The sequence below is a fragment of the Amblyomma mixtum genome, chromosome 3, assembly GCF_055824585.1.
Source record: "Amblyomma mixtum isolate Tamu chromosome 3, ASM5582458v1, whole genome shotgun sequence".
Lineage (NCBI taxonomy): Eukaryota > Metazoa > Arthropoda > Arachnida > Ixodida > Ixodidae > Amblyomma > Amblyomma mixtum.
The window spans coordinates 162,973,310-162,998,610 of record NC_143014.1 but is presented as its reverse complement, the minus strand read 5'-3'; the positions used below and the strand labels follow the sequence as shown (position 1 = coordinate 162,998,610).

At 45.7% G+C, this 25,301-nt stretch overlaps 1 protein-coding gene across 1 annotated transcript; it reads right to left on the bottom strand.

Annotated features, from left to right (window-relative positions):
* Positions 1-16,533: 16,533 nt before the first annotated feature.
* On the bottom strand, positions 16,534-18,915 carry LOC149352572 (uncharacterized). Its single transcript, XM_089577210.1, has 2 exons — positions 18,904-18,915; positions 16,534-16,911 (listed from the first exon to the last, which is right to left on the bottom strand). The coding sequence occupies exons 1-2, from the start codon at positions 18,913-18,915 to the stop codon at positions 16,534-16,536; spliced, it is 390 nt and encodes a 129-aa protein (XP_089433336.1).
* Between the last annotated feature and the right edge of the window lie 6,386 nt (positions 18,916-25,301).

Genomic DNA, 25,301 nt, shown 5'->3' with positions numbered 1-25,301 from the left:
CACCGCCTGGACGCAAGAAAACCACGCTAATATTGGAAAGACAAAAGACCTTGCCTGATGAAGTCCAATCCACTCAGATTACTGGATGTTTTAAGAGAAAATCGCACAGGTTTGAATGAAGTAGTGGTCCGTGGCAAGACTTTGGCGCTGAAAGTACATGTTATAGTCCAGAGAAAACTGGACATTGGTCAAATGCATCGTGTAAAATTACGCAGCTTTTTAGTAGTTGGTAAGCATTTTTGCTCTTTTCAAAACATGTGCTAAATTTCGCGCTACTTGAGCGCCGACTAGAGGGGCGGTCATTCCATGAGGGAACGGCTGACGCTAGCCCTCACGGAATGGCGGTGAGCGTCATTTTCTCCGCGCAAGCCGCAAAATGACTGCGTAATAAAAAAGCACAGAAAGTGTTGGCTAAGATGAAATTTTGGCATCCTATGGCTGTGGTTGCATTCCATTTCACTTTACGGCTTTTGTCGGCCTCCTACATGTTTTCAGCATACAGATACGAAAAGAGCGAGCACGTGTGTACACAGGTAAAAAAAAATTCTGTGCCGATTTCCTTTTCGGCATTTTTAATACAACCTTTGCAGATAAGACACTTTAGATACTAAGATTTCCGTTGGCGCAAAAAATAATAAAATTAGGTTGGTTCCTTGAAAGCCAGTCTCGTAACTTGGGTTCAAATTACGTCCTTATTGTAGCATAACGGAACTTTTGAAAGTAGTATGTGCGCCTGCATTAAAAATACACAACTTGTAATTCTGGAGACCATTGCACCCGTCCACTTATACTGCTGCCTGTTCTCAAACGGACTTAAGAAGGACCAGATTAATTGTCGGAACTGCATCTGGGCCTGACGTCGGGTACACATCTGATGTGTCCCCAAGTGCATTAATGCCGGTAGCGGCAAGCGCTTTGGCATGCATGGATTACAAAGCACCTCGATTTAAGGGGGCGCGTTATAATCCCAAGAAAGCGCAGTGGATAGATCCAGTAGCAAGGAAATATTTACTTAGGTTCAATGCAAATAATATTTGTGAACACGCTCTTCTTCTCGTTCAAGTGGGTTTTTCTCAGTTGGCTTCAGCTCTTTCACTGAGTAACTGGGGTCAGTTGTTCAACAGAGGTATTCTAGAGAAACGTTGCTGCGTGTGGGATGCCCTCTGAATGGCCAGAGAAGTTCGACAACTTTTATCGAAAATAATTATTTTAATTCTTCTGCATATGATGTATTTGCAGGGCATGCTAGGGAACGCTAACCCGGCTACATAATGCCAGTGCTTGAAGAGGCCGCTCCCTAGGCGGTATCCACACATGGTTTCTATTATCCCTTTTTAGTCTACCATAAACCATATAAATAGTAACACCGGCAGAGCACGTTGGCACCATGGTTCCATTAGACTTGCACTGATGGAATCATGGTTGGTACCGGCTCACAAAGGAAGAACTCTTGCCGCGACTTCCCCAACGGCAGCCACTGGACATGAAAACATGCACAAACAAAGAGAAAAAATTCTTTTTGACTTACGTAGGCCTTCATGGTGTCGGTTGCTTGCTTGTTCGCTGGGTCACCGCTAGCTGCTACTACTGCTCGCCGTCAAGGGATCGGCTACTTATATACCTCCTCGAAAAGCGCGCAGCAGCGTCGGCGAATAGGGTGCTGAGTCCTTGGTGCGCTTTCTTCGGGCCGCGGAATAACGCCTCCGAAGAAAGACAACATAAGGAAAATTATTAAGTTTCCGAACTGCATTGGAATTTCAGTGTGAACCTCTGTGGCGAACCGCCTGCCGTGCCCACGCGTCGCACTTCCAGGTGTCTACGTGGATGGCATTGGCCTCCTAAAGCAACCCGATTCAGTGGTACCTTCGCGGGACACACTGCCGGTTGCAGCACGAAAAAAGATACTCCCTGGTGGCTGCCCCGTAAGCTTTACGTGCATCCGTGTCTCGTCTTCCTCGTAAAAAAACGACAACAGGATGGTCCGATAATAATCTCCGAATAAATGTCTGCTTCTTTCTGCGCTTACTTTTGGTGCGCTTTAAAAGTAAAGGGCGAAAAGTTTGCGCTAATAATTTCCGCGTTGAAAGCACGGAGTAAAAAATTGGGTCCACTCATTTCGTTCCCTTGCTGCCACAAAAGTTGGGGGTTAGAGCGAAGGGACAACACGGACCAAGAGTCCAGTTTAACCATACGAATTCATTTAGATGTTAATATGAAAAACCTGCGCGCAGCATCAACGTGCAACAAACGCGCAGTTAGCGCACTACACTGCCTTTTTAGAGCTCTTCAAGAGCGAGAAGAAGTGGAAAACGAATGTAGGCTTCATTTTTCTTTAAGTCAAACTACCCTAATTTGTTCAACCGAACAGAGCAGTGGACAAGGGGGAGTCGAGTATTGTATAGAGCACACATTGCTAATATGAGCGTAACGCTTTCTTGTCTCGTATTGCTTTGGGGCATGTTGTGCTTAAAAATACAACGCAGAACCGGAAATATTATAGCCAGAAGGTGTCTCTACAAAAATAACATTGCAGAAAAATGTTTCATCCTTTCCCCAAAGCTCTCTGACATTAATTCTGCACGTGAAGCCTCTTTTGTTTCGTGCACGGAGTTGCTGACGGTTCAACAACGAGAGTGCGCACATACAGTTTCTGTTACAGTCTCTGTTGCAGTTTCTGTTACAGTCTCGCACACAGCGGTGTTCTCAAATAGCGTTAGATTTCAGTTCCTTGTCTCGACACCCACGAGCTAACGCCTGCAGTACATGTTTCATCCTTTCCCCAAAGCTCTCTGACATTAATTCTGCACGTGAAGCCTCTTTTGTTTCGTGCACGGAGTTGCTGACGGTTCAACAACGAGAGTGCGCACATACAGTTTCTGTTACAGTCTCTGTTGCAGTTTCTGTTACAGTCTCGCACACAGCGGTGTTCTCAAATAGCGTTAGATTTCAGTTCCTTGTCTCGACACCTACGAGCTAACGCCTGCAGTACAGTCTATCGACCCCTTTCGTTGGTTGAATAACTAAAGAGAGCGCTGTAAACAGCTCACAAAGGCACATCTGCATTCGTTATTCCATTATTAGTGTATTCAGTTTTCGCGGTTGGCAATCAACCATGATTATTGGTTACTACGCTGGTTTAAAACAAAAAAGTAGGTATTTATCAAGGGCATCAATACAAGCGAACTATTTTTATGCTTGTATTGATCCTGGCAGTTGCAGTGCTCATATTATTTATTTCGCGATTGTGGTAAGTTTGTACATAGGTATTCAGTACCCTTCGGGGCACAATACTTCGTGCAAAACTGGTAAGTTTAAATTACAGTTATGTATAAATTAATAAGATAATTTTGAAGTTGACTTTAATCTTCTGGTCCCTCGAAAACGTCAGGAAAGGGTATCATTAGAAAATGGAGATTTATTGAGAAAGAGAAGATTAGAGCATGATTGTTTCATCTAATTTGGGTGATTTCTTAATATCAAAGGACGACAAAACTAGGCGCAAATACACACCCGCATTCAGTAAGTCAAGAGCGAAATTCAAAGCAGCGCCGTAACCTGTCTGTGCAGCATTACGACCAGAAAAAATCTGGGCTCTTTTCCAGGTTGGTTTAACTATTGCATGAATTTATCTTTCAGCAGGTCTCCTGCATCTCTGACGGATGACAGATTGACTTTGTTTTGATAAATAAGCTTGAAAAGACCATTAATGTAGTTTGCAAGCAGAAGCTCTGTATCATAAGGTTCCTATCAGGTTTTGTATTGCATGTATTTGATTAGCGATCTGAGCAAGAAAAGTGATAAAACCCAACTCTGAAAGGGTGTTAGGCAGGAAGGCACGATATATCCACTACTAATTACCTCGTGCTTACACGAGCAATCAGAGGACTGGGTTGGGAAGAGATGGGCATAAAAGTTAATGGAGCAAAATTGGAGATGAGATTGCCGTGCTGAGTAAATCAGGGAAAGTATTCCAGAACATCTTGGAAGTCCTAAACAGGAAAAACAGATCTGTGAGTCTAAAGACAAATGCGGAAAAAAAACGTGTTAAACACTCTGAGAGAGGAACAACAGTTTATCATAGGCAGCGAAACATTGAAGCGGTAAAAGATTACATATACATAGGGCGAGTTTAATGAAGGCAGCACCGAACCACGTGAGTGAAATAGCTTGGACGTTAAGAATGGGGTGTAGTGAATTTGTCAAGTACTGTCAGCTCATGAATAGTGACGTAAAAATATTCCTGAAGAGGAAAGTATACACAATAGTTGCCTCTTGTCGGTATTCACATATCGGGCAGGAACATATCGGGCAGGAGCGGAAAGGGCCGGAGTAAAGGTGAGGACATCGTAGCAAGCTATAGAAAGGAAAACGACAAATTCAGCGTTAAGAGACAGCAAGGGAGCAGAGTGCTAGAGAACAAGCGCGTGTGAATTATGGCCTAGTCAAAATCAAGAAGAAAAAATGGGCATGAGAAAGGCATTTAATGTAAACGGAAGATGACCGATTGTTTCTAAGGGCAACGGAGTGGATTCCGAGAGAACAAGCATAGCAGGGGGTGGCATAGAGTCAGGCGGACGCATGAAGAGGTTTGCAGAAAAATTGGCATTGGCTTAGCTCTGCTATGCCAGGATATACGTAGCGTGAGGTGAAGGTGAGGTGTTCACATCTCGGTGGACACCTGAGCCAGAGGGAAGGCGCATAACTGCCCTCTTGGAACAATCGACACCTCAACCGTGCTTTAAGCCAAGTGGCGGTAATGACAGGTGTGCGCTGCATGCGTTGGCATTGACAACGTTGTGCCAGAAACACGGCGCTGAAGCCATAGGCCGTCGGCGTTTGTTGTGTTCATTGGCGTTGGCGTTGACCACGTTTTACACTCCGATCATTTGAAGGGAAGGAAGTGCGCATAATGCCTCCCTGGGTCAGTGGACGCCTGAATCGTGCTTATAGGCACGTGGGGTGATGAGAGAGAGAGATGTGGGCTACAGGCATTGACAAGGTTGGGCCAGAAACTCGCCGCTGAAGCCATAGGCCGTCGGCGTTCATAGTGTTCGGTGGCGTTGGCGTTGTCAACGTTTTACACTCCGATCATTTTAAGGAACGGAAGGCGAGCGCGCGCGGCGAGGCACGCCAGCTGTGCGTAGTGACGTCACTTGCTCCTCACGCATGCGCAGCACGGCTCTCCAGGGGCCACGCGAAACTGCTCAACCTCGGCCAGTGTAGCTCACGCTACAAAAATGGTGGTCACAGCTGGCGCAGGACGTAAAGGTTAATTGGACAGACATGGGAAGAGCCTCTGTCGTGCAGTGGGCGCAGGTCCACTGATGACGATGGTTATCACAATGATGAAGATGATGAAGAGCATACGGCTCGCAATCGCCAGCACTGCGTCAGTTGTAGTGTCACCTGCGTCAATATCATCCGGACCAATATAAGAAACATCGAAACCTCTTCAGCTCAGAATATTTTAAGCACATTAAATCAGCGACAGGCCACGTGGGTAGACAGAGTAAATGCTATTTGTCACACGTGTGTTCTAAATGGTGAGGCCCCGAGCTTAGTTGAAACCCAGGGGAATGTGACCAAGCCTATTGTAAGTTATTGCATGGTAATTACCTGTCAGTCTATGCTGATTGTTAGCCGGAAGAAGTAAAGGGATTTTTGTGTGTGTAAAAATGGCCGTTCTGCGCTCAAATATCAGTAAGATAAAAATACCCTATAAATTGTTTATAGAAGCAATTTTTTCATATCATGAAGGATTTCACTGTAACAATCAAAATATCCGCAGGTCATCCGATGGCAGTATTGCATTTTGTTTTCTATTAACGTTTTTGCTGTCATGAAATGCGTTCCCCATTGGTTTTCTATGGCAGTCTTAACGGCTCGATGCGATCGATGGAAACACTTAAAAAAGGACTTTAAGGCGAAAGCCTTTAATGTCTCATCGTTGTAAGCAGCAGTTGTCGACAGAAATGTCACGCTTTTCAGTTGGTCGAAACGGTCGTGACGTCACAGTGCGCCAATTTCAAACGGTGCCAATTGTATTTTGGCTAGTAACCATGCAACCAATTGAAGGGATCATATAGTGATGCTCCAATTAAGTGAGACTGAGCTTAGTTAATTGCTTAATTACCCAATTAGCCTAATTAACTTTTCTAGTCAAGCCATACAAATAAATAAAATCGAGTAAGAAATTGGTCGAGCTCGGCAATCGAACCCCGGTCTTCGGAGTGCGAGACGAGCATGCTATCCACTCCGCCATGCCAGCGCGATGGTTTGGGATGAGCAAAGGCGCGTCTAGTGAATACGGTGTCTTCGCTCACTGCCATCCTCCTGCCTTCCTTTCCGGCGAGGTGTAGGTGTCCACCGAGGTATGAGAGACAGATACATTTCCTTTCCTCAAAAAACAATTTACCAACGAGCGAGGCGTAGAACCGAATGGGCGATAGGACTCCGTGGCAGCGATGCAAGACGCTGTCGCGTTCCACTCTTACAGGCGAAGCTTAACATCTTAACCACACAACAGTGACCGCACTTAAGGTCAAAAAAGTGCACCCCTCCCCCCCCTGAATTTTGACGGGTGTCCACCGAGATATGTGAGACAGTTACTGCGTAATTTTCTTTCCTCAAAAACCGTTGCGTTCAAACGGCAACGCATCGCGCCGAACGGGTGGTGGCGTTCCGTGGACTCCCTGGCAGCGCTACAACACGCTGTCGCGTTCCACTCCTAAAGGCGAAGCTTAAGCGTCATTAATTAGCAGTTAATTAGTATTCAGGCATTAATCAGTAATTAAACATTAATTAGTGATTTGTCATCACTTGGTAATTAGTACTCAATTACATGTGACGCCACCAGTGCCACAGAAGCAGTCAAAGTGGTGCGGAAAACGCTTTCGCCTCTATGCACTTTAGACAGTCAAAGTGTCCCCTGACTTTTGGTACATATCTGAACAATGGACCATTACCATCAATATTTTCATAACAGTATCTTACAATTTTTCAATTTTCAAAATTTTTGTCCCAGAATGGTGGACATAATTTTCTCATCTGTTATCGTTGCTACTACAGCCAAAACAGTGTTATCATGATCCATTTACTGCATTCTATTGAAGCAGCTTAAGTGCAGTTTCCTGGGAAGCTTGAGCCTAAATACATGAATTTCACAGAAATTGATACCATGACCGCAGATTGTCATTGCGTTTAGGCAGCATTTTCAGGCACTTCGCTTGATATACATGACCAAACGAAACCTAAGCCAATAACAAAAGAAAGCAAGCGTGCTTATTTCCAGAGTTTGTGGGGCAGGCCGTTCTAGACTCATGAAACTTTCACCGATAGAGAAGTTGCTTCTGCGGCCTGTTAAAGGCGAAACTTTGTGTTACGAAACTGAGGCGCTGTACACCCACTCCCAGAATGCGTTCTTTTCTTTCGCTATTTCTTTCTTGCTTTTTTTATTCTCTCACCGGTCCTATTCCTTAATGCAAGGTTGAGGTGTCCACCGAGAAGTGAGACAGTTGCTGCGTCTTTTATTTCCTGAAAACTATTTTCATTTTTTTTTAAACTTTAGTTTTGCGCCTAAATCACGCGCTTTCTGTCGTCGGCTCTGGCTTCTGTGTGGTTGTGACGTAAGCACACTTATGCATGCATAGTGCGCAACAGCTTGTAGGTGACGCTTCTAGTTTATAAATACGTGTTGTGTCTTTTTGGTGTACCTCGTCGCTACGAGCTGCATTAATTTCGGACGCTGGAAGCGGTGCGATGAAGGAAGGTCGCGATGACATCCGGTAAGCGCAACTCTCGCTTCAAAAAGGGCGAACGTTTGAAAGACCAGCGATGCAGCTGCACGGAGTGGCGCCGATGTCACACACATGGTAAACGCTAAGCACCACTTCTTGTCCATATAAGGGGCCGGTTACGAGAGTGGCAACATTAAAATGAAAATTAATTTTTACTCACTCGTGTTATCAAATTCACTTCCCGCCAGTTTTATTATAAGAGACTAGCTGGGAGGTACCAAACAGGAGCTAGAGAATGACATGGCATTTTTTTTATGTGTAAACACGGGATGCGTTGCGTTAATCACAACTTTGAGGCTGTCAAGATATTTAATCAATTCTCAAAACAGAGAGGAGAAATTGGCACTTTTCCACAATTAAACGTAATCCGCATTTCGGTATTTCCAGAAGTTCTTCGTGACCATCAACAGGTCAGTGTTTCTCTTGTGTGCTTGTTTTTTTTTTGCTGCGGGCTTGCTTTCTCTGGAATTCACTTTTTTTTACAGCAAAAGTCACCGTTGCCAGCCTTCTCCTCTAAAGCATTTTTAGGCAAATACATTTTTAAAAATTTTAGGTTTATATTTAAAACTTCCCTGGATATCATGGGTATTATGCTAACACGAGATGAAGGCGGAACAGTTGCATATTAGCACACCGTTGCAAGCATTTAATCACCCGCTTAACAATGCGACATTCATTATCACCTCGCTAGCCGTGTTTTTTTGGAAGACTGAACCTAAAACACAATGTTTCTCAGAAAACCCGGTCTTCAAGGTTGCACTAAAAGAATCTAAATAAATTTAATGACCTGCCATAGGCGTACCATTGTGAAGCAACCTTGCAATGAAAACCCCTTTTTAAACATTAACTTGATTATCCCTCATCGTGAACTAAATGGTGTACTTTTGATTTACGCTCGGGCCCTGAGCTGCTTCAGAAGTATCCCAGAATAAAAAAGCTTGCTGCTTTTTTTAACGCAATATTCTTCCCTGTTTCTCTTCTTTTTTGTCTGTCCTGTTGCAGCTGTTATGATTGTACTTCTGGCCACGTGGGCCCGAGCAAGCAGCAACCGAAAACGGTCGACAAGGCCGACCTCATGACGGCGACAGATCAGTGTAGTGCTTGTGATGCCCATCCCCCTCCCCCCTAGCCTAAGTGGATTAAGGCAGCGGACTCCCTCGACCGGGGTGACCACGGCGGCAGCGCCGAAGGTCGAAGACCGGCGAAGGCCGAAGATGCGAAGAGGGCCGGCGAGGGCATTGTCTGCAGCGACGATGGCGCGTCAGTTGGCCGAGTCTACCCTCGGGTCGCCGGACGACGGAGTGGTGCTACGCAAAGCCAAGCTGTTGCTGTTAATGGAAAGACGGCTGTGTCCTCGACAGAGGTCTCGTGTTTTGGAGATCCGGCGGGGAAGCACGAGGACGTTCGTTCGCCTGCTGGTAGATTGCGGTAGATTCATTTCCCGCAGTGTTTGATTACTCAGCCTTTACCCCTTCCCATCGACCGAGCTGCGAGAGAGCAGGACAGCCCAGCACCACCCCTGCCGTGGGTGGTAACACCAGCGTCCCCATCTGTCCATCCGATTGGACAGTGCTCTTCGAACTTCATTCCTCAGTCAGGGATCTGGGGAATCCGAACCCTATTTAACTCGGCTGTGAGTGTGGCCGAGAGAGACGCCCGTTAATTCCTGTCGACTCCAGTTGGCGAAGAAGTTCCCTTCCACTGAGAGTCACTCTGAGTCGCTTTTGTAAATAATGTAAATAAATGTATAAAGTTTTCGTTGCCTTCCTCCTAACCCAGTCTCCCATCCTCCTCGTCCCATCACCGGTCAGGCCATGCTACCCGGGTCGCAACACAGCGCACCTGCGTGCATGCACTCCTAGAAACCAGTTTATTCGATCTCTCGACCTTCATGTAAAACACAAGAGGGTACGCAGTCGGGCACATTTGGTGCGTCTTCTGGCAACTGGTGCAGGGTTTCTAAGTAGGTAAACGTGCTTCTAAGTGGAAACATCCTTCTAATAACCTTCTTTAGAAGCTCGTCCGTCATGATGTAAAGCAGGGTTCTCAAACACATGGCCCGCGGGATGCATGCGGCCCGCAGAGCTGTGCACTACGGTCCACCGGCCGTCCAAGTTTAACTTTTTATTCCGAAAGCTCGTGCTAGCTTCTCAATTCAGCTTTACCACCGGACTTGTTATCCAACTGAAATGGGTCAAAACGATACGTTCGCAGGCGGCGCTTATTCTCTGCGGAAATGAAAAGAGGCAGGGGGTGCATAATGTGCTTTAACTTCAGAAAGACATCAGCTGCCTTCAAGAGCACTCAAGGAAAGAGGCGCCGGACAACACTCTTTCTCTTTCATCCCTCGGCACGCCTAAACCTAACAACGAACCCACTCCTCACGGCACGGGGACAAAGGCCCGCCTCATTCCCTTTCCTGCGTAGCCTTCGCTGCACAGCCACTGAAAGTTGTCCGGGAGTGGACAGTTTCCACACCAACCGGAGTGGAAAGCTCTGTGGTGGAAATTGAAAGGCAGTAACTTCCTACATTTGCCTTTATTCCTTACTGTGAGTCTCTAACTTTACGAGGCGAAAGTACTGAGGGGGTAATGCACTTCCCAGTGGCCACGACACAGGTAATCTATAACCTAACCATTACCCATCTCCCGGGGCGCTCCAGCAACATTGCTGTTTTGTTCACTCGGTGAAATCACATTTCTCAGACGTGAGCGGCGACCACATGCAACTAATGAAAGATCTGAAGACGCGAAGGACACACCTCGAATTGCACACAAAGCATGCTTATGTGAGTAGGCCACAAGAGATGCGTGGTTTCTTTCTTTTATTTTTTGGTGAGGGGGAAGGGGGAGTGCCTGCAACCCTTAATATGTTATCACCTCCTTACTGAAAGAAGACAAAGGATGTCCATCTGTCATTTATTTCTTCTCGCTCAAACCACGGACATCCTGACTGCCAGCAACCCCACGAAAGCTTTGTCCTCCCTCATTCCTAAAACTCCGCTCTTACCTTCACGTAGTACATTTTCCCGTTTTAAGCAGTTTAAAAGCAAAATTTGGGTTCGAGATACCAGGACAACCAAGATGAGAAAGGTTACAAGTATGAAGTTCTGCAGGTTTAGCTGGTGAAGATTATCATTTACCAGTTTTGGCAACTGGGGATCAAGGAATTCTACGGCAGCATTACGACACGCAGAATAAAGACAAAATTAAGCTCTCTACCACGTTTGCGGGTTCCCTTCAGGACATTCAGTGAGCACCGATAATCGCACTGCGATGGAAGCGTTTCTACAAAGGTATACAGTTCGGGTTGAGGAGTGGTCCACTTAGCCAGAAATACCTGTTGCGTGCCTCATAGCGCACTTTCCGATTGGAGGAGTTGAAATCAACATACCTCATACTACACCGGCGTTTTTCGGGAGGGTTTTTCTCGCCCTTTGAGACAATATTTTGGAAGTCATAACAGGCGCGTCACCGTGCCGAATGCCACTCAGCGATAGCCTGCTCTAACTTGTGTTTCACTTCTGCTATATCTATTTCAATATCCCTTGTGGCAGTAAGAACACAGGCTTTTTTTGCAGTGAAAGTTCAGTGTTGGAATGTCGCTGTCGAAGGCTTGAACGAGACGAAAACTTGGAGATGAAAAGCGATGTTTCAAACCTCGATGGGAGCAATTGTATTTCTTCACTGAGCCGCGGGACAAGATCGTGCATTTAATCTGCTGTCAGACTGTGTCTGTGTCAAAGAACTACAACGTGCGACGCCACTTCATGTCCTGTCATCGTAACAAGGGTGGTGCTATAACTTGAAAAATGCGTCACAATAAAGCGAATGGACTAAAGGCGTCACTCGGAAAACAGCAATAACTTTTCCAAACGCCTGTCAAAACAGCGGAAGAAACGGTGAGAAGAAGCTTCATTATTTCTCATTTAATTCCAAAATCTGCAAAACCTTTCACCTTTGGGATATTTGTCAAAAACTGTTTGCTTGGAGCCGCAGGGGCTATCTGTCCCAGCATGAAACAGGAATTCGAAAAGATAAGCCGTTCACCCAATACGGTTGCGGAGAGGATTGCTGAGATAGGCCACCACATTTAAAACACCTTAATGAACTGATGTCGGACTTCGACGCCTTTCCTTTCGTCATTGAAGAAAGCACTGACATTACAGATAACGCCCAGTGTAGCATCTTCTTTAGGGGCGTAGATAAAAATCTCAACGTGATCTCAAATCTCATATCGTTCCGATCAAAGGCACCACTACAAGAGCGGACGTCATTTAGGCACTTGAAATAGTTGTTGACTAGCTTGCAGTAAGAGCGGATGGTGTGTTTGGAAAGAGACGATGCTCCATCAATGGTCGGAAGCAGGAGCGGTCTTATAGGACGTTTGCGAACAAAGCTTGTAGGGCTCAGAGTTACTGAACGGTTAGCGGCGGTATACTGCACCTTACACTAAGAATCAATATGCAGCAAGACACTGGATATGAAATCTGTCGTGGGCATTGTGTTCGCGCAGTTAACTTCATTTGTTAAAGAGCGTTCAATTACTGTCAGTTCAGCTCTCTGTTACAAGAAGAGAAATGCAATCATAAGGAGATCGTATACAACACTGACATGCGTTGTCTGAACTGCGGAAAAGTAGTGCAGAGATTTTTTTTACCTAAGAGAGGAACTCGGCAGCTTCTTAAAGGAGAAAAATACTTGAGGAGTGGCTTCGTTTCCTTGCATTTACCCACAGACATATGTGATCACCTGGCCATCTTGAACGTAAAACTTCTGATGAAACAAAAAATCATAACGGAAATGAATGGGGACGTTCGTGCACTTCAGGACAAATTACAATTCAGGCAGCGCTAGATGAAAGCGCATAAGCTGGACCACCTTCCAACTCTCAACTCATTAGGATACGTTGCCAAGAATTTTGCAGCGTTTCGCACATTTGCTCCGCGATCTCGAGGAAGAATTAAAGATCAGTTTCAAGACATCCGCAGCCTCTCCAAACAGTTCGAAGTTCGAAAGCTTCTTTGTACCTTTCGCTGTGCCAGTCGACTATGTTGAGCACGGAGCGTATTGAACTTAAGAAAGCATTAGCATTACGACAGAAGTAAGAAGACGTAGGTGTCCCGGAGTTTTAAACTTCTTTAGATAAGGTAATTTTTGCATTTCTGCGGCACTAAACGACAAGAATTATTTTCATGTTCGGGAGCACATACTTGTGCGAGCACCTCTTCTCAGTATTAAAAGTGAACAAATCTGCTCTGCATTCAAGGATGACAGACGAGCACCTCAGAGCCACCATGAGTGTTGTCTTCGCACAAGACCTAACTCCGGATATTGCATCCCTTGTCGATGTTAAGCGTTGTCGAACCTCAAGTCAGCAACATGCTTAGAATTCAAGGATAATTCCTGCGATTAAAAAATAAACCTTCTTCTTGAGAAGGCCGATTATCTTCGTAATTCCTTTTATTTAAAGGGGCTCTGAAATACCTTTGAGGAGAGCACGTAAACTCGCTGAAGCACAACGTTCTCTCGTCATGAATACCTGAGCAAAATAAGTCATTTCCACACGCAGCAGAAAACCCACAATCTCGCGCGAAAGTTGCCAAGTCCTTCACAGTGACATTTACATGCTCGCGCCCTCCCCTGCAGCACGCTCCTGCGTAAAGCTGAATTTTTGAGTTTTTGTCCTTTTGCGCGTAACGACCGCTGCTTGCACTTGCTCTTGCTTTCACTTGTATATCTTCGCAACCGCTGAGGAACCTAGTGAAAACCTTTCTTGCTTGACTTCAGTGGTACATGACCACCAGACCCCTCAGATGCTGGTTATGTGCACGGTCTTTCTACTGAGATAAGGGCACGCGGACGCCGCCTGGGAGTATCTAAAGAGTTTTAGCTGAGCGTCTGTGCAGTGCGCTCCAGTTGCGATCACCCGCTCAACGCATTCGAGAGAGCAGCGCACCATGAATTTTCAACTAACGGTTCCTTCGCTGCGTCTAAGCGGCGGTCTATACTTTATCTTGGTTGCCAGGCCACGCAGCAGTCATAAATAAAACAGATTGGTCTAATAAAAAACAATTCACAAAAACAATCCAAGCATGGGAACTGCCACTTTCTCATGTCCTCCATTCTAGAACCACCGATAAGGAGCACTATTGGATATTTTATGCCTCCGTCACACGGCCATACTCTATCCTTAATGAGCTCAATTTGCATCAACGTTTTCCAGCGCGATCGAAGCAAGTCACTGATAGACGATACGTTTCAGTTCTCACTGCATTCTCACTGCGTGGTTAGGTTCCTGTGAAACTTGCGCGGGTAGATGCGTACAAAACAGCGTGCTTGTGTTTAAAAACGTTAATGACTTTCTCGTGCAGATGGTGCACACGAGAAACCCATACGCTCAGAGTAGAGGAGAGGGAATGCTTATGCAAAGTGGTGTTGATCGCGCAGGAGCTGAAGTAAGAGGCATATGAGTTCATAACAAGCGTTCATTAACTCTCTACTTCAAAAGAGAACTATGAGCAGTTGTCTGGACTCAAAGAGTCGACACCAGCCTCCAGTTCTGTTGAGCTGAATCGAAGCCAAGCGCGTTTGAAAACAACAATGCATTCAATTTGTAGGGTAGTCTAAAAGCCTCAGGAAATGCAAAAAGAGTAAAACACGTGAAGGCAAAGACGGTAGCATGTAGCCTGTAGCGGTTTTTCACCGAAATGCAGAAGAAAACATGGGGACAATTTTCATAACTTAAAATTTTCTTTCCAGAGTTTTATAATTGCCAGCAAAGGCGGGTGGTGTAGCCTTTCAGTTGAGTGAGCATCTTTGTATGTATGTATGTATGTATGTATGTATGTATGTATGTATGTATGTATGTATGTATGTATGTATGTATGTATGTATGTATGTATGTATGTATGTATGTATGTATGTATGTATGTATGTATGTATGTATGTATGTATGTATGTATGTATGTATGTATGTATGTATGTATGTATGTATGTATGTATGTATGTATGTATGTATGTATGTATGTATGTATGTATGTATGTATGTATGTATGTATGTATGTATGTATGTATGTATGTATGTATGTATGTATGTATGTATGTATGTATGTATGTATGTATGTATGTATGTATGTATGTATGTATGTATGTATGTATGTATGTATGTTAGAAGCGTCCCCTTTGAAATGGGGTGGGGCAGGTGCCACTGTGCTCGTCATTTCTTTTCCTTGACATTTCTCTATACAATCTGCCAAACCCTGCAGTATGGTCTAGAAATTCTCTATTTTTCTTTAAATAAGATTCTGTTGACTTTTAGGTTTGATCAATTTTTAATCCTGAACTAGCGTCCTTACGTCACAGCCCTGCTTTTGAGCCACCAACCTTCTAATTGCTTTTTCTAACATCTACCGCAGATTCACTCACATTTCTTTGTTATCTCTAAGTCCTATTGCTTCAAGGAGAGAGAGTCCAAATAAAGTGACGATACAGTGCCACCTTTTGATGACAAATGTGACAATAAAAGTTTTAGTTATTATATATATAAAAAGATCAATGTCTTCCTGTGCATTTGTGTCAAAACCGCATCGCTGAACTGTCTTTACTTTTCGAATTACTGAATGCTTGTTCAGTTTTTCTATGACTTTTGGATCACCCTGTGCAATGGCTCGTACGATCGAGGGTGTCCGCATGAATGAGGTGTTAGAGCAAGAACCGTTAATCACTCTTCCGGCGAGCACTATACGCTTGAGACCCATCGTCGAGTATGCCCACCATGCTGGCGGCAATGACCGTAACCAGCCACTGCACGGCAAAATTTAAACGTCACTGAACTATACTGCGCTCCGCTTAGCCAACAGAATTGCAGTGCGAAGTCATCGCTGTGTTCACCGCTCGCAGCGGAGCGTTCTGCGCATGCGCACTGTGGCGACTGCTCGGCAGCTGAAGGGCGGGAACCGACAGGTACGCTACGTTACAGTGAGTGCGATTTTGTATAATGTACACAGCGCTATACACTCGGGGTGAAAAGAAAAGATGACACAAGAAATCCCTTGATGGTCATTTATTGAAGGGCGAATTTTCGAGGGTGAGATATGATACATGGAACTGGCTGTGGATGAGCATTCTTCAGCGGGTTCTTTTCTGTTTAATAAGCGAACCTTGACTCCAGTTCTTCGCGCTTTGTGAACCTGAAAGATGAAAAAGCGTCTTTAGAGAGTTCTGGACACAGAGGTAACACAGAGGTAAAAATATTTTCAAGAATTCTTGCTTGTTGGTGTTACCTTTCGCTTACTGTCAAGTATTGCACTAGGAGTGTCTGCCTCGGCAAGATCTGAACTTAGAGACCGACATGTATGAAGCGTTAACGACACATGTAAGCCCTATAGGTAAATTAGCATTCAATTTTAGATTGATTTTGTATCCTGAATTGTTGAAGGCCATCACAAAGCTTAGACCTGAAGAAGGAAGAAAAAATGTCTGTCTTTTGTGCCGTGGCGAGGCGACGTATTAAATTTCCTTTTGCTCGATTTCTTCATGGCACGAGTTCTTTTTTAGCAACTGGAGCTTTCATTATGCCATTGGCTTATGCCAGCTCAGCGTTTGCGGTGTTATGCATTATGACAGCGTTGAGAATGGACATTATGCCATTCCGAACGCTGGTGGGTTTATAAAGCAAAGAAGGATTTGTTTCTAGCGAACTAACCGTTCAGCCGAATCCCGGCTGCGCTGTTCTTCTAGCCCTTGTACGCTACGCCGTATCCGAGACCACCGTATCCGAGACCACCGTATCCGAGCCCGCCGTATCCGAGCCCGCCGTATCCGAGGCCTCCGTAGCCAGCTCCGAGGCCAGAGTGGGCAACAATGGCGCCTCCACCGTGGACCTTATTCACGTGGTGCACAGTCCTAATGAGAAAAGCAGGTCCGGCCACAGCCTTGGAGAAGCCTGGTCCGCCGTTCAGAAGCGCGACAGAGCTGCCGACGCCGACTCCGCCGACTCCAAGGCCACCGCCGTAGCCCACTACTGGGGCGTAGCCAAGACCTGCTCCGTAGCCCACTCCCAGCCCGCCGGCATAGGCGGTGGTGAGGAAGGCGACAAGGACAAAGACTGCGACCTGTCCAACAAGAGGGCCACAAGCAATCACTGTCTTGCTCAGCAACGCGCGCCCCACCAGAACGCTGCTTGTCAACTCGAAGTACAGCCGGCCAAATCTTTAACTGGCTCGGGTGTTGCATGGCTAAATGCACCTTGTAAAAGGTTCTTTTCCACTACACCGCTGGCATATTCATGCTGTAATTTGGCGCGTGAGATGGCATTTCATGGTTCCTTTTTGTTAGTTTAATGTTTCAGTGGAGTACTTGCGGGTTTAGATCAAAGATATCAGAAATATTCATCATCTGCCATTACGAAGTGCCGAAACAAGCGGAATACGCAGCAATGGTTCTGGTGGCGAATTTGCGCTTACTCTGGGTAAACGACTTGTCCGCCATGAAAGGAGTGGTAGTTTATTCAGAGGAGGTGGCCATATGGACCAGAACCATTGCTGCGTATTTATCTTGTTTCGGCTCTTCGTAGTGGCAGACGATGAATATTTCTGATAACTTTCATATAAACACGCAAGTACTCCACTCAAACATTATATGAGCAAAAAGGAACCACTGAATGCCATCTCACGCGTCAAATTACAGCATGAGTATGCCAGGGGTGTAGCCGGAAAGAACCTTTTACAAGGTAGAGCCTTTGCCAAAAGTTTGGAGCCCAGGGGATTTGTTTCTGAGCCAGACTGTGTGGTTCGTGATGCATCTCCAGGGCTGCAACTTTCCTCAAGGTAAGATGATTTCTAGTCCTGCCTCCTCCAATGGGTAGGGCTGCCACGAATGCTTCAGGAGTCCCACTACAAGGCTTAGAAGCAAACCCCCTGGGCTCTAAACTTTTGACAAAGACTGTACATTTAGCGATGCAACACCCGAGCCAGTTAAAGATTTGGCCGGGTGTACATACACCCTTTGCATACGCCGGGCCCCGCGAATGCTGTTGGAAACAAGGCAGGCTAGCTGCTAGCATTTGTCTTCCTGCATTACGCGCTCTTCAATAGCGTTTGAAAGGCATTTTCGCACACAGGGGTTATGTGAATGATTTGAAATGTTGGTTTGCTGTGAGGAATGTATTTTTCTGCCGTCATTTTTTACTTTTTTTAAAACTTCCAGATTGCTTCTTCGTGGCGCACATGCATGAGTTTTCTTCGCTGACTGGCAAGACGCAATCTTACGCGTACCTAAATACGCAATACAGGCTGGCGACCATCTGCACCTGCATCGCAGTGCGGCGGTGAAACGCAAATTCTGCTTATAACATGGGAGCTTAAAAAGTATCGACGTTAACTGAGTAGGGTCTATGCGTGAACAATGAGCACCGATGTTAAAAAAGGCGTCAAGACTGAGCAATGGAATCTTATGCGTAGAATAAAATTTCGCTTGCAAATTATAACCCTTCTCACTCGCACTTGCTGCGATCCTAATGGCACTATGAAGTCACTCCAAGCTTCACAACTTCGGAGAATGTGCCTATACATAAAAAAAAAGCCGAGAAAATTGCATGTTGTCATTTGCTCTGCCATCAGATAGTACAGGCGCAAGAATGAAATACCGCTGAATTTATGCGTTTCGCGCTCCTTGCTCAGCAGAAAATGGCTAATAAAAAGAGCACTTTGTTAGCAAAGCCAGGCTGCCACAATATGCACAACATAGCTTCCACAAAAGATTGCACATTCTCTGAGAGTTTACGGGAATTTCATGAGCAGGTACTTTGGCATAAATGGAATGGGGCCGGCCGCGGTTGCGCATGTGGTCGTGGCTCCCGCCATCTGAGCCAAAGGTTGCGATTTTGATCCCGACTATGGCAGCGGCTGCATGCAGGTGTGCTGGCGAAATTAGAAAACGCTGGTGTATAGAGATTTTCTGAGCGTTAAATATCACGAATTTATTCGAAACCATTTTTAAGGATCTCGCTACCGCGCACCTCATAGCCCACAGTATTGCAATCACAAGTAAGCACTCGTCAGTAAACCATTAGTCAATCAAACGGATTGGTTTTTGGTTTAACTCACCAGGGTCCTCATGGTTCTTGGCTGGTGGTGAGCTCAGCTGTGATGGAGGGAAGCGACGGCCGCCCCCTTATATAGGTAAAGCACAACGCCCGAACGTGACGCCCTGCGCAGCGCAATCGCGGACTTGAACAACGCCTCGTGAGAGATCCGCGCGGCCCGCAGAAAAACCCGGAAGTGATATGCAAAGCTATGCCGTGTGGTTGTGCAAGATCTAGAGCCGGCGAAAGGGTTCCTGTGATAATCGCCATTCGTCGACACCCATCTGAAGACCGGCGCTCATTTGGGCACCTACTTCGATGTGAGCGGTATACATCCGATTGGCGAACCGTCCGAAGCCCCGCGGGGCACTCCTCGATGCCTCGATGCTTCGGTGAGTGGAGATATCCTGGTCGTGGTAGCCTAGAACGGCGCAACTGCTAGCCTCTGGACGAGGCTATGAAACCGATAATGTCCTCGCTTCTCTACGCTCCGGGGCTGCCCTTCATGGCAATATAAGCGCTTGGTAACATATCGGCTTTAAGATAGCCCACTGCGCTGCTTTCCATTGCGAAAGAAAATCTGAGAGAGTAGTAGTGCCTCCGAGCTCCGCTTTGTCGGGATGCAGGTCAGCTAAAGTTTTACCTGTTCTTACGCTTTCTCCAGAACTGGGGCAGCCTTTAAAACAATGAACCCGACTACTTGACTATTCAAAGGCCAAGGTGTGAGCAAAATTATAAGGTGACCACCAGTTTGTGCGACGTACAGTCACAGAAAAAAGTTCGTGGGATGCAAGTTCGCTGAGAAGAGCTTATTCCGGCGAGGGCAGGAAAACCAGTTCACGGAAAATCCTGGAAGCAGGACGAGACATGCATGAGCCATCCGCTGATATCAAGACAATACCAGATGACTGAGTAGTGAGGCAACGCAGAAAAATGTTTTTTTTTCTTGCGAAATCATCCCGCAAACTTTGTCTCTGACTGTAAAAGTTTTTACAAGGACTGAAACAAAGCAGCAGCAAACCCAGGAAACAAAGTGATTGTGATGTTTGTGGCGTTGTAGGTTGTTTAAATTGGCGGTTAAGACAGCACAATGGCACCTTAAAAGACATCCCGTTCCCACTTGCACAGGCACTGCACAACATATGTCTGCAGACCTGCATTCGAAAAAAAAGAACATAGGTTTTCCTCCCGAAAGCCAGACCAGAAGACCTGAGAGGCTGTAGAAGTTTTTCATAGCAGAAAAAAAAAAGGAAAAGCTGCGTGTCTGATCCACCCGTCTCAGTTCTAAACGATTGATTACCTTTACTGGAAAATCCTAACAGCCTTCGTGCTTACGTTGTTTGGTTCATTTTTTTTTAAGTTTTCATTTTCCGCACACATTATAATGATGTGTGTGCAAATTTTTCTTTTCCCCAAAAAAAACTCAGGGCCCTGTCCAATTTTCTCCTCTGTCTTTGCGTATCGTTGCATCGTTATTTTTCGCTCCTGCCAGGCGGAACATTATCTAACTCATCCAAATTTATCTTTCTCTCATTAAATGTACCGTGCTTTAGGATCTAAACTTGCTTGTATTTCTTTTAATAAGGGTTGTTATTGAGGTTCACCCGTCAAACGCAAGTTCGATCCTGGCCGCTGCGGTCGAATTGTCGCATTACGATCGAGGCGAAATTCTAGAGGCCCATATACTGTGCGATGTCAGTGCACGTTAAAGAAGGTAGTAGTAGTGGTTTACTTAAAAAATAATAACAAAAGGAAGGAAAAGATTCTTGCTAGCCCCGGCATCTGCCATCGCTATGGGAAGCGCCTGAGCTGGGGCAACGGAAATAAGGGGATAGCAGGCAGACTGAATAAATTAAATGAAAGTGCTGAGGGCACAGGTAGAAAGGATAGGGAAGAGAGGTACAGTGCTGAAGAACCCCAGGTGGTCGAAATTTCCGGAGTCCTTCACTGCGGTGTCCCTCATAGCCTTAGTCTCTTTGGGACGTTAAACCCCCATACACCAAACCAGACCAGTTTTTGACGTTCTTGAGATGTAAAGCTGCGTGAAGCCTGAGGTGCTCAGACAGCACACTGAGTAATAAGACACACAGATGCTCAAAGAAGACGCATGTGTGTCTTCTTTCTGCTGCTATCTCGATGATTTGACGATGCCTTCCTCCGTTGTAATCCTTAAAATGTATCTCTCTTCCTCCCTTCCTCTCCTATGAAATGCCCATTGGTGGCCGTTAAGGCAATAAAATGAATGAAAGAAATAAAACGGGTACTGAAACAAGGTGGGGATCGGAATGCTACTGCAAAAGAAGTATGAAACCTTAAAACTAAGGCCACACGTCTCACTCGAGTCAACAAGCAGTCTCAGCCCTGAGCCATGTACAGCGCGTGTCACGATGCCCACCGCTATTCAAGTGAACCTCACGGAAGCTGTAATGACCAACAAGGTTTCTGTCGTGCATGGAACATTGAAAAACTTGTCCTCATCGTTAGATGCACTTTTTTTTCATACTAAGGCATCTAGATCATGGCTTAACTTCTTACAACACCATTATCTTGTGCTTTTCTTAGCCCAGTCTGTAACATTCCGTCCTTTGTGAATTGTGTTCCACTACCTGCGTTACTTAATAGCATTTCTGCTCATTTCTTTTGATCCCAATAGGTTTGTTAATATGCATACCAGTTTTTGTTCGTTGCATTGAAGGTTGTCTGCAACTGTGCACTTTTATATTTTGGACCCATAACAAGCCCCTTTGCTACGGATCCAAGCACTGTACTAATTTTTTTTGTGTTGATGTAAGCAATAAACCATTGATTGATTGATGATGTATTTGAGGGCAGTTTAAAAGGGCATGTCTCCTAATACGCAAAGTTTTTGTTCGAGGCTTCTTGAAGTCCCATAAATGTGATAATGTACGCTATTTAGTTGTACTATGTAATTTATTAACCCCTCAACCACCAAACCCGAGCTGCACTCGTCATTGGAGATTGTATCAATATCGCCAATGACGAGTCGCACTTGCACTGCCCACTGCTCCGCGACACCCACCGCCAATGACGAGTTACGGCCGGCAATTGCATTGGTTGCAATATTCAGCACTAGAAGCCGGTAGTTGTCCATAAAAAGCGTTTGGCACCTTCAGCGCGTATTTTAAGCCTGGTAACAGTAATTTTGGGCAATATTCGCTAAATAAATTTGGTGATTTTGATACGTTTTTGTGGAATTTTTTTGGTGGTCAAAGGTTCAATACACTTCATTCTTCCTTTCTTTCCAATGACAGTGTAAACGACAGCTTGATATGTGTTGATTGCAAGTTTGTGAAGTCAGAAATAGAACTAAGCCTTATTATTATTCTTACTTTTGCCAGCTGCTTGTCTTTGTTTAATTGAAAGTTGTTTGTTTGTAAATATAGCAATTTTTCTGGATGCACAGTATACTGCTTTTCATTGAAATGCACTGGACCGCCTGCCGCAGGTACCAAAGCTGCTTGCGCGCATTTGTATACTTCAGACCGGTTCGCTAGTGGCTGGTGTTTGTGATCTGACCACTCGCTGCAGGCAACGAGGCGTTACCAGGGCTGTGGCATGTTGCAAGTTGCGCGTCCGCGCCGTGGGTGGCGCCACGGTCGAAACGATTGCAGCGATCCTGGTATCGGCGGTAAACGCGGCTGCAGTTAAGCCTAATAAAAGTGAAATTTTTCGACCACTATCAATAATAAAAACATGCTTATGAAATAAATTATAACCAGCCATAAGTAGTAAAAAATAAGATATCAAAGAAATTAGTTTCGAGCATGATGACGCGGGTAACGCGGCAGCAGACGACAAGCAGACGACGCCCGGTCAGCCGCGCAAGCGAAAACGGCGACGTAGGCGACATTCGCACTGCAGCAGCGTCATTGGCGTCATGTCGAGTCACACAGTGAGCTTTTCATGGAGTCTTTATACTAAGAACTAGCACTGCAGTATATTCCCTAGCCCAACGCACTGTGATTTCTTCTACACAAGTCAAAGGTTGAAAATTTTCGCTGCCTTTCTCTGCGTGGGTTTATTCATAGCCACAGACCACGGTGTAAGCCACAGACTGATGCGTTTCAATACATGTCAGGTGTTTTACTTCTCTGCTACTTACTTAAATATCTTACAAGGTCGCGTACAAACTTATATTCAGCCATGTAGCATTTTATTAAGTATACTGTACCTACCTTGGTACCTTTTTTTTTATCCTCTGTGCGCTCATGTCTTCTGGGTTTACATAATGGCGTTTTTTTATTTTGATTTTTAGGATGCCTGTCACTGATACTGCAATGTCACTGATGCCTAAAATCACTTTTTGAACATCGATTGTCACTGCTGATGTTATTTTAATAAATTGTTCTTTGTACAAAACCATTTACGCTTTTCGTTCTCGAGCGAGCGCATCTGCTAAGCAGTCGCGCCGCACGCCACCATGCACCATGCTACATCAACAGACACATCGAAATACAAAAGCGAGTGAGCAGATGCCGTAAGTACTTAGGAAATCAAGCGTGAATGCAGCGCGGGATCAGTTAATCACCAGTATTTACAAAGCTTGGATCGAGCAAGCGGCCGCCAGCACCAGTAACGCGCGAGTACAGTGCACTGTAGCGCGAGCAACCGGCCACAGCTAGCCGCCAGCAGCCGCCTAAACGCGCGCCGCCATATTGGATTTTTGATGCGTTTACCGCCTCTCCCAGGTGCCGCCACCATCGCCTTCGAAAAAAACGTCCCCATTGGCTCTATGAGAGTGTCACTCCCTTGGCGTTACTCTAAGCGCCAGCCAGTCACGAATTATTCTCACATACTGAGGCCCATCAATAGCTTCGTACAGCTGCGTCCAGACTATCAGGGCTGTTCTCTTCGCAAGTATGGTAAGTTCGCAATCGAAGGACACTTTCACTAAATCGTCTTTGTCTGTTGTTGCTTACCTAAGTCTCTCGCTGCCCGATCTTTATACCATCCACAGCTGTCGTCCTGTTGTCTATTCTGATAGCCAGTGTATTGTGCTGCGGACAATCGCGAACCATTCTGATGTGCGAAGTCTGATTAACAACTTCCGCAATCTAGCCGCTGACTTCCAGCCAGAAACAGGTGTAGTCGGATGCAACTCAAGAACGAACTTCCCTCAAAGGAAGCCTTCCAGCCAGCGGCATCGACCGACTTTCATCACGTTGCGCTTAATCCGCGGTCGCGTTGTTGTGACAAGGAATTAATTGCAAATAAATTGCGCGCGATAAGAGATTAACTTCTGATTAACCACGACGTCATTGAAATCAGTCGATGCCATATTGGCTGGAAGTGCTCCTTTGAGAGGTATTGGCCGCTTCGTTCTTGAGTTGTATCCGACTACTCGTGCCCCGTTTATATGACCCCTGTTAATCTGGATGTATCGAAGTATGGACGATTTTTCTGGGGGCCAAATTTTCAATGTATTTACGCCTCGTTAATATGGAAACTCGCGGTCCAGACATTGGACATGGTGGAAATGCACAGAAGCCATTGGAGTCCATGTATTTTTCTCGCGTTAATATGTACCGTGATGACAACAAAACCTCGACTGCCTTGACCAAATATTTCCCTTCAAGTATTTTTATTGCAGGACACCAGCAAAAGGCAGTGCGAAATGGGAAATGCGCGAATGGAACCCTCCGCGGTGGCTCAGTGGTTACGGCGCTCCGCTGCTGACCCGAAAGACGCGGGTTTGATCCCGGCCGCGGCGGCCGAATTTCGATGAAGGCGCAATTCTAGATGGCCCGTGTACTGTGAGATGTCAGTGCACGTTAAAAAGAACCCCAGGTGGTCGAAATTTCCATAGCCCTTCAATACGGCGTCCCTGATAGCCTGAGTCGCTTTGGGACGTTAAATCCCAATAAACTGAACCAAACCTGTATGGTGGTCTTTTTCTTTATTTTATCTGGCTTCATGTTTTATAGTGCCAAAGGGGCCAGTGGACGCGGTTTATGATTTGCCGTACTACATGATTGGCAATTAAAAAGTGTGGCAGAGTTTTAACGTAGTTAAACCAAGTAGACGTACGAAAGCATGTGTTTAGGGAGGTTGGCTCATGGTTTTGCTTTGCTGGGTAGTCGACGCGTCTGGCGACGGTATTAGTTAGATAGTAGTGAAAGGGGATTTATTGGTACGTGGGAAGCGCCGGCGACGAAGGCTCTTGCACAAATTATTGACGAAGCAGCGGGGCGAGAAGCAGGGAAAGGAGCAGTTCTCCAACACGGCGTCAGCTTCGTAGTCGTTGGCCTCAAGCGCTTCGTATTCGATATGCACTACACAGCCCGATAGTGTATTTCAGTTCAACACGAGGCTGAATCAGCTGCGGCGATGGCATAGTGCTCTCGCGCAGTGGCCAGCGAAGCTAATCTCTTCGCGCCCTCGCGTCCGTGGGCTCGAATC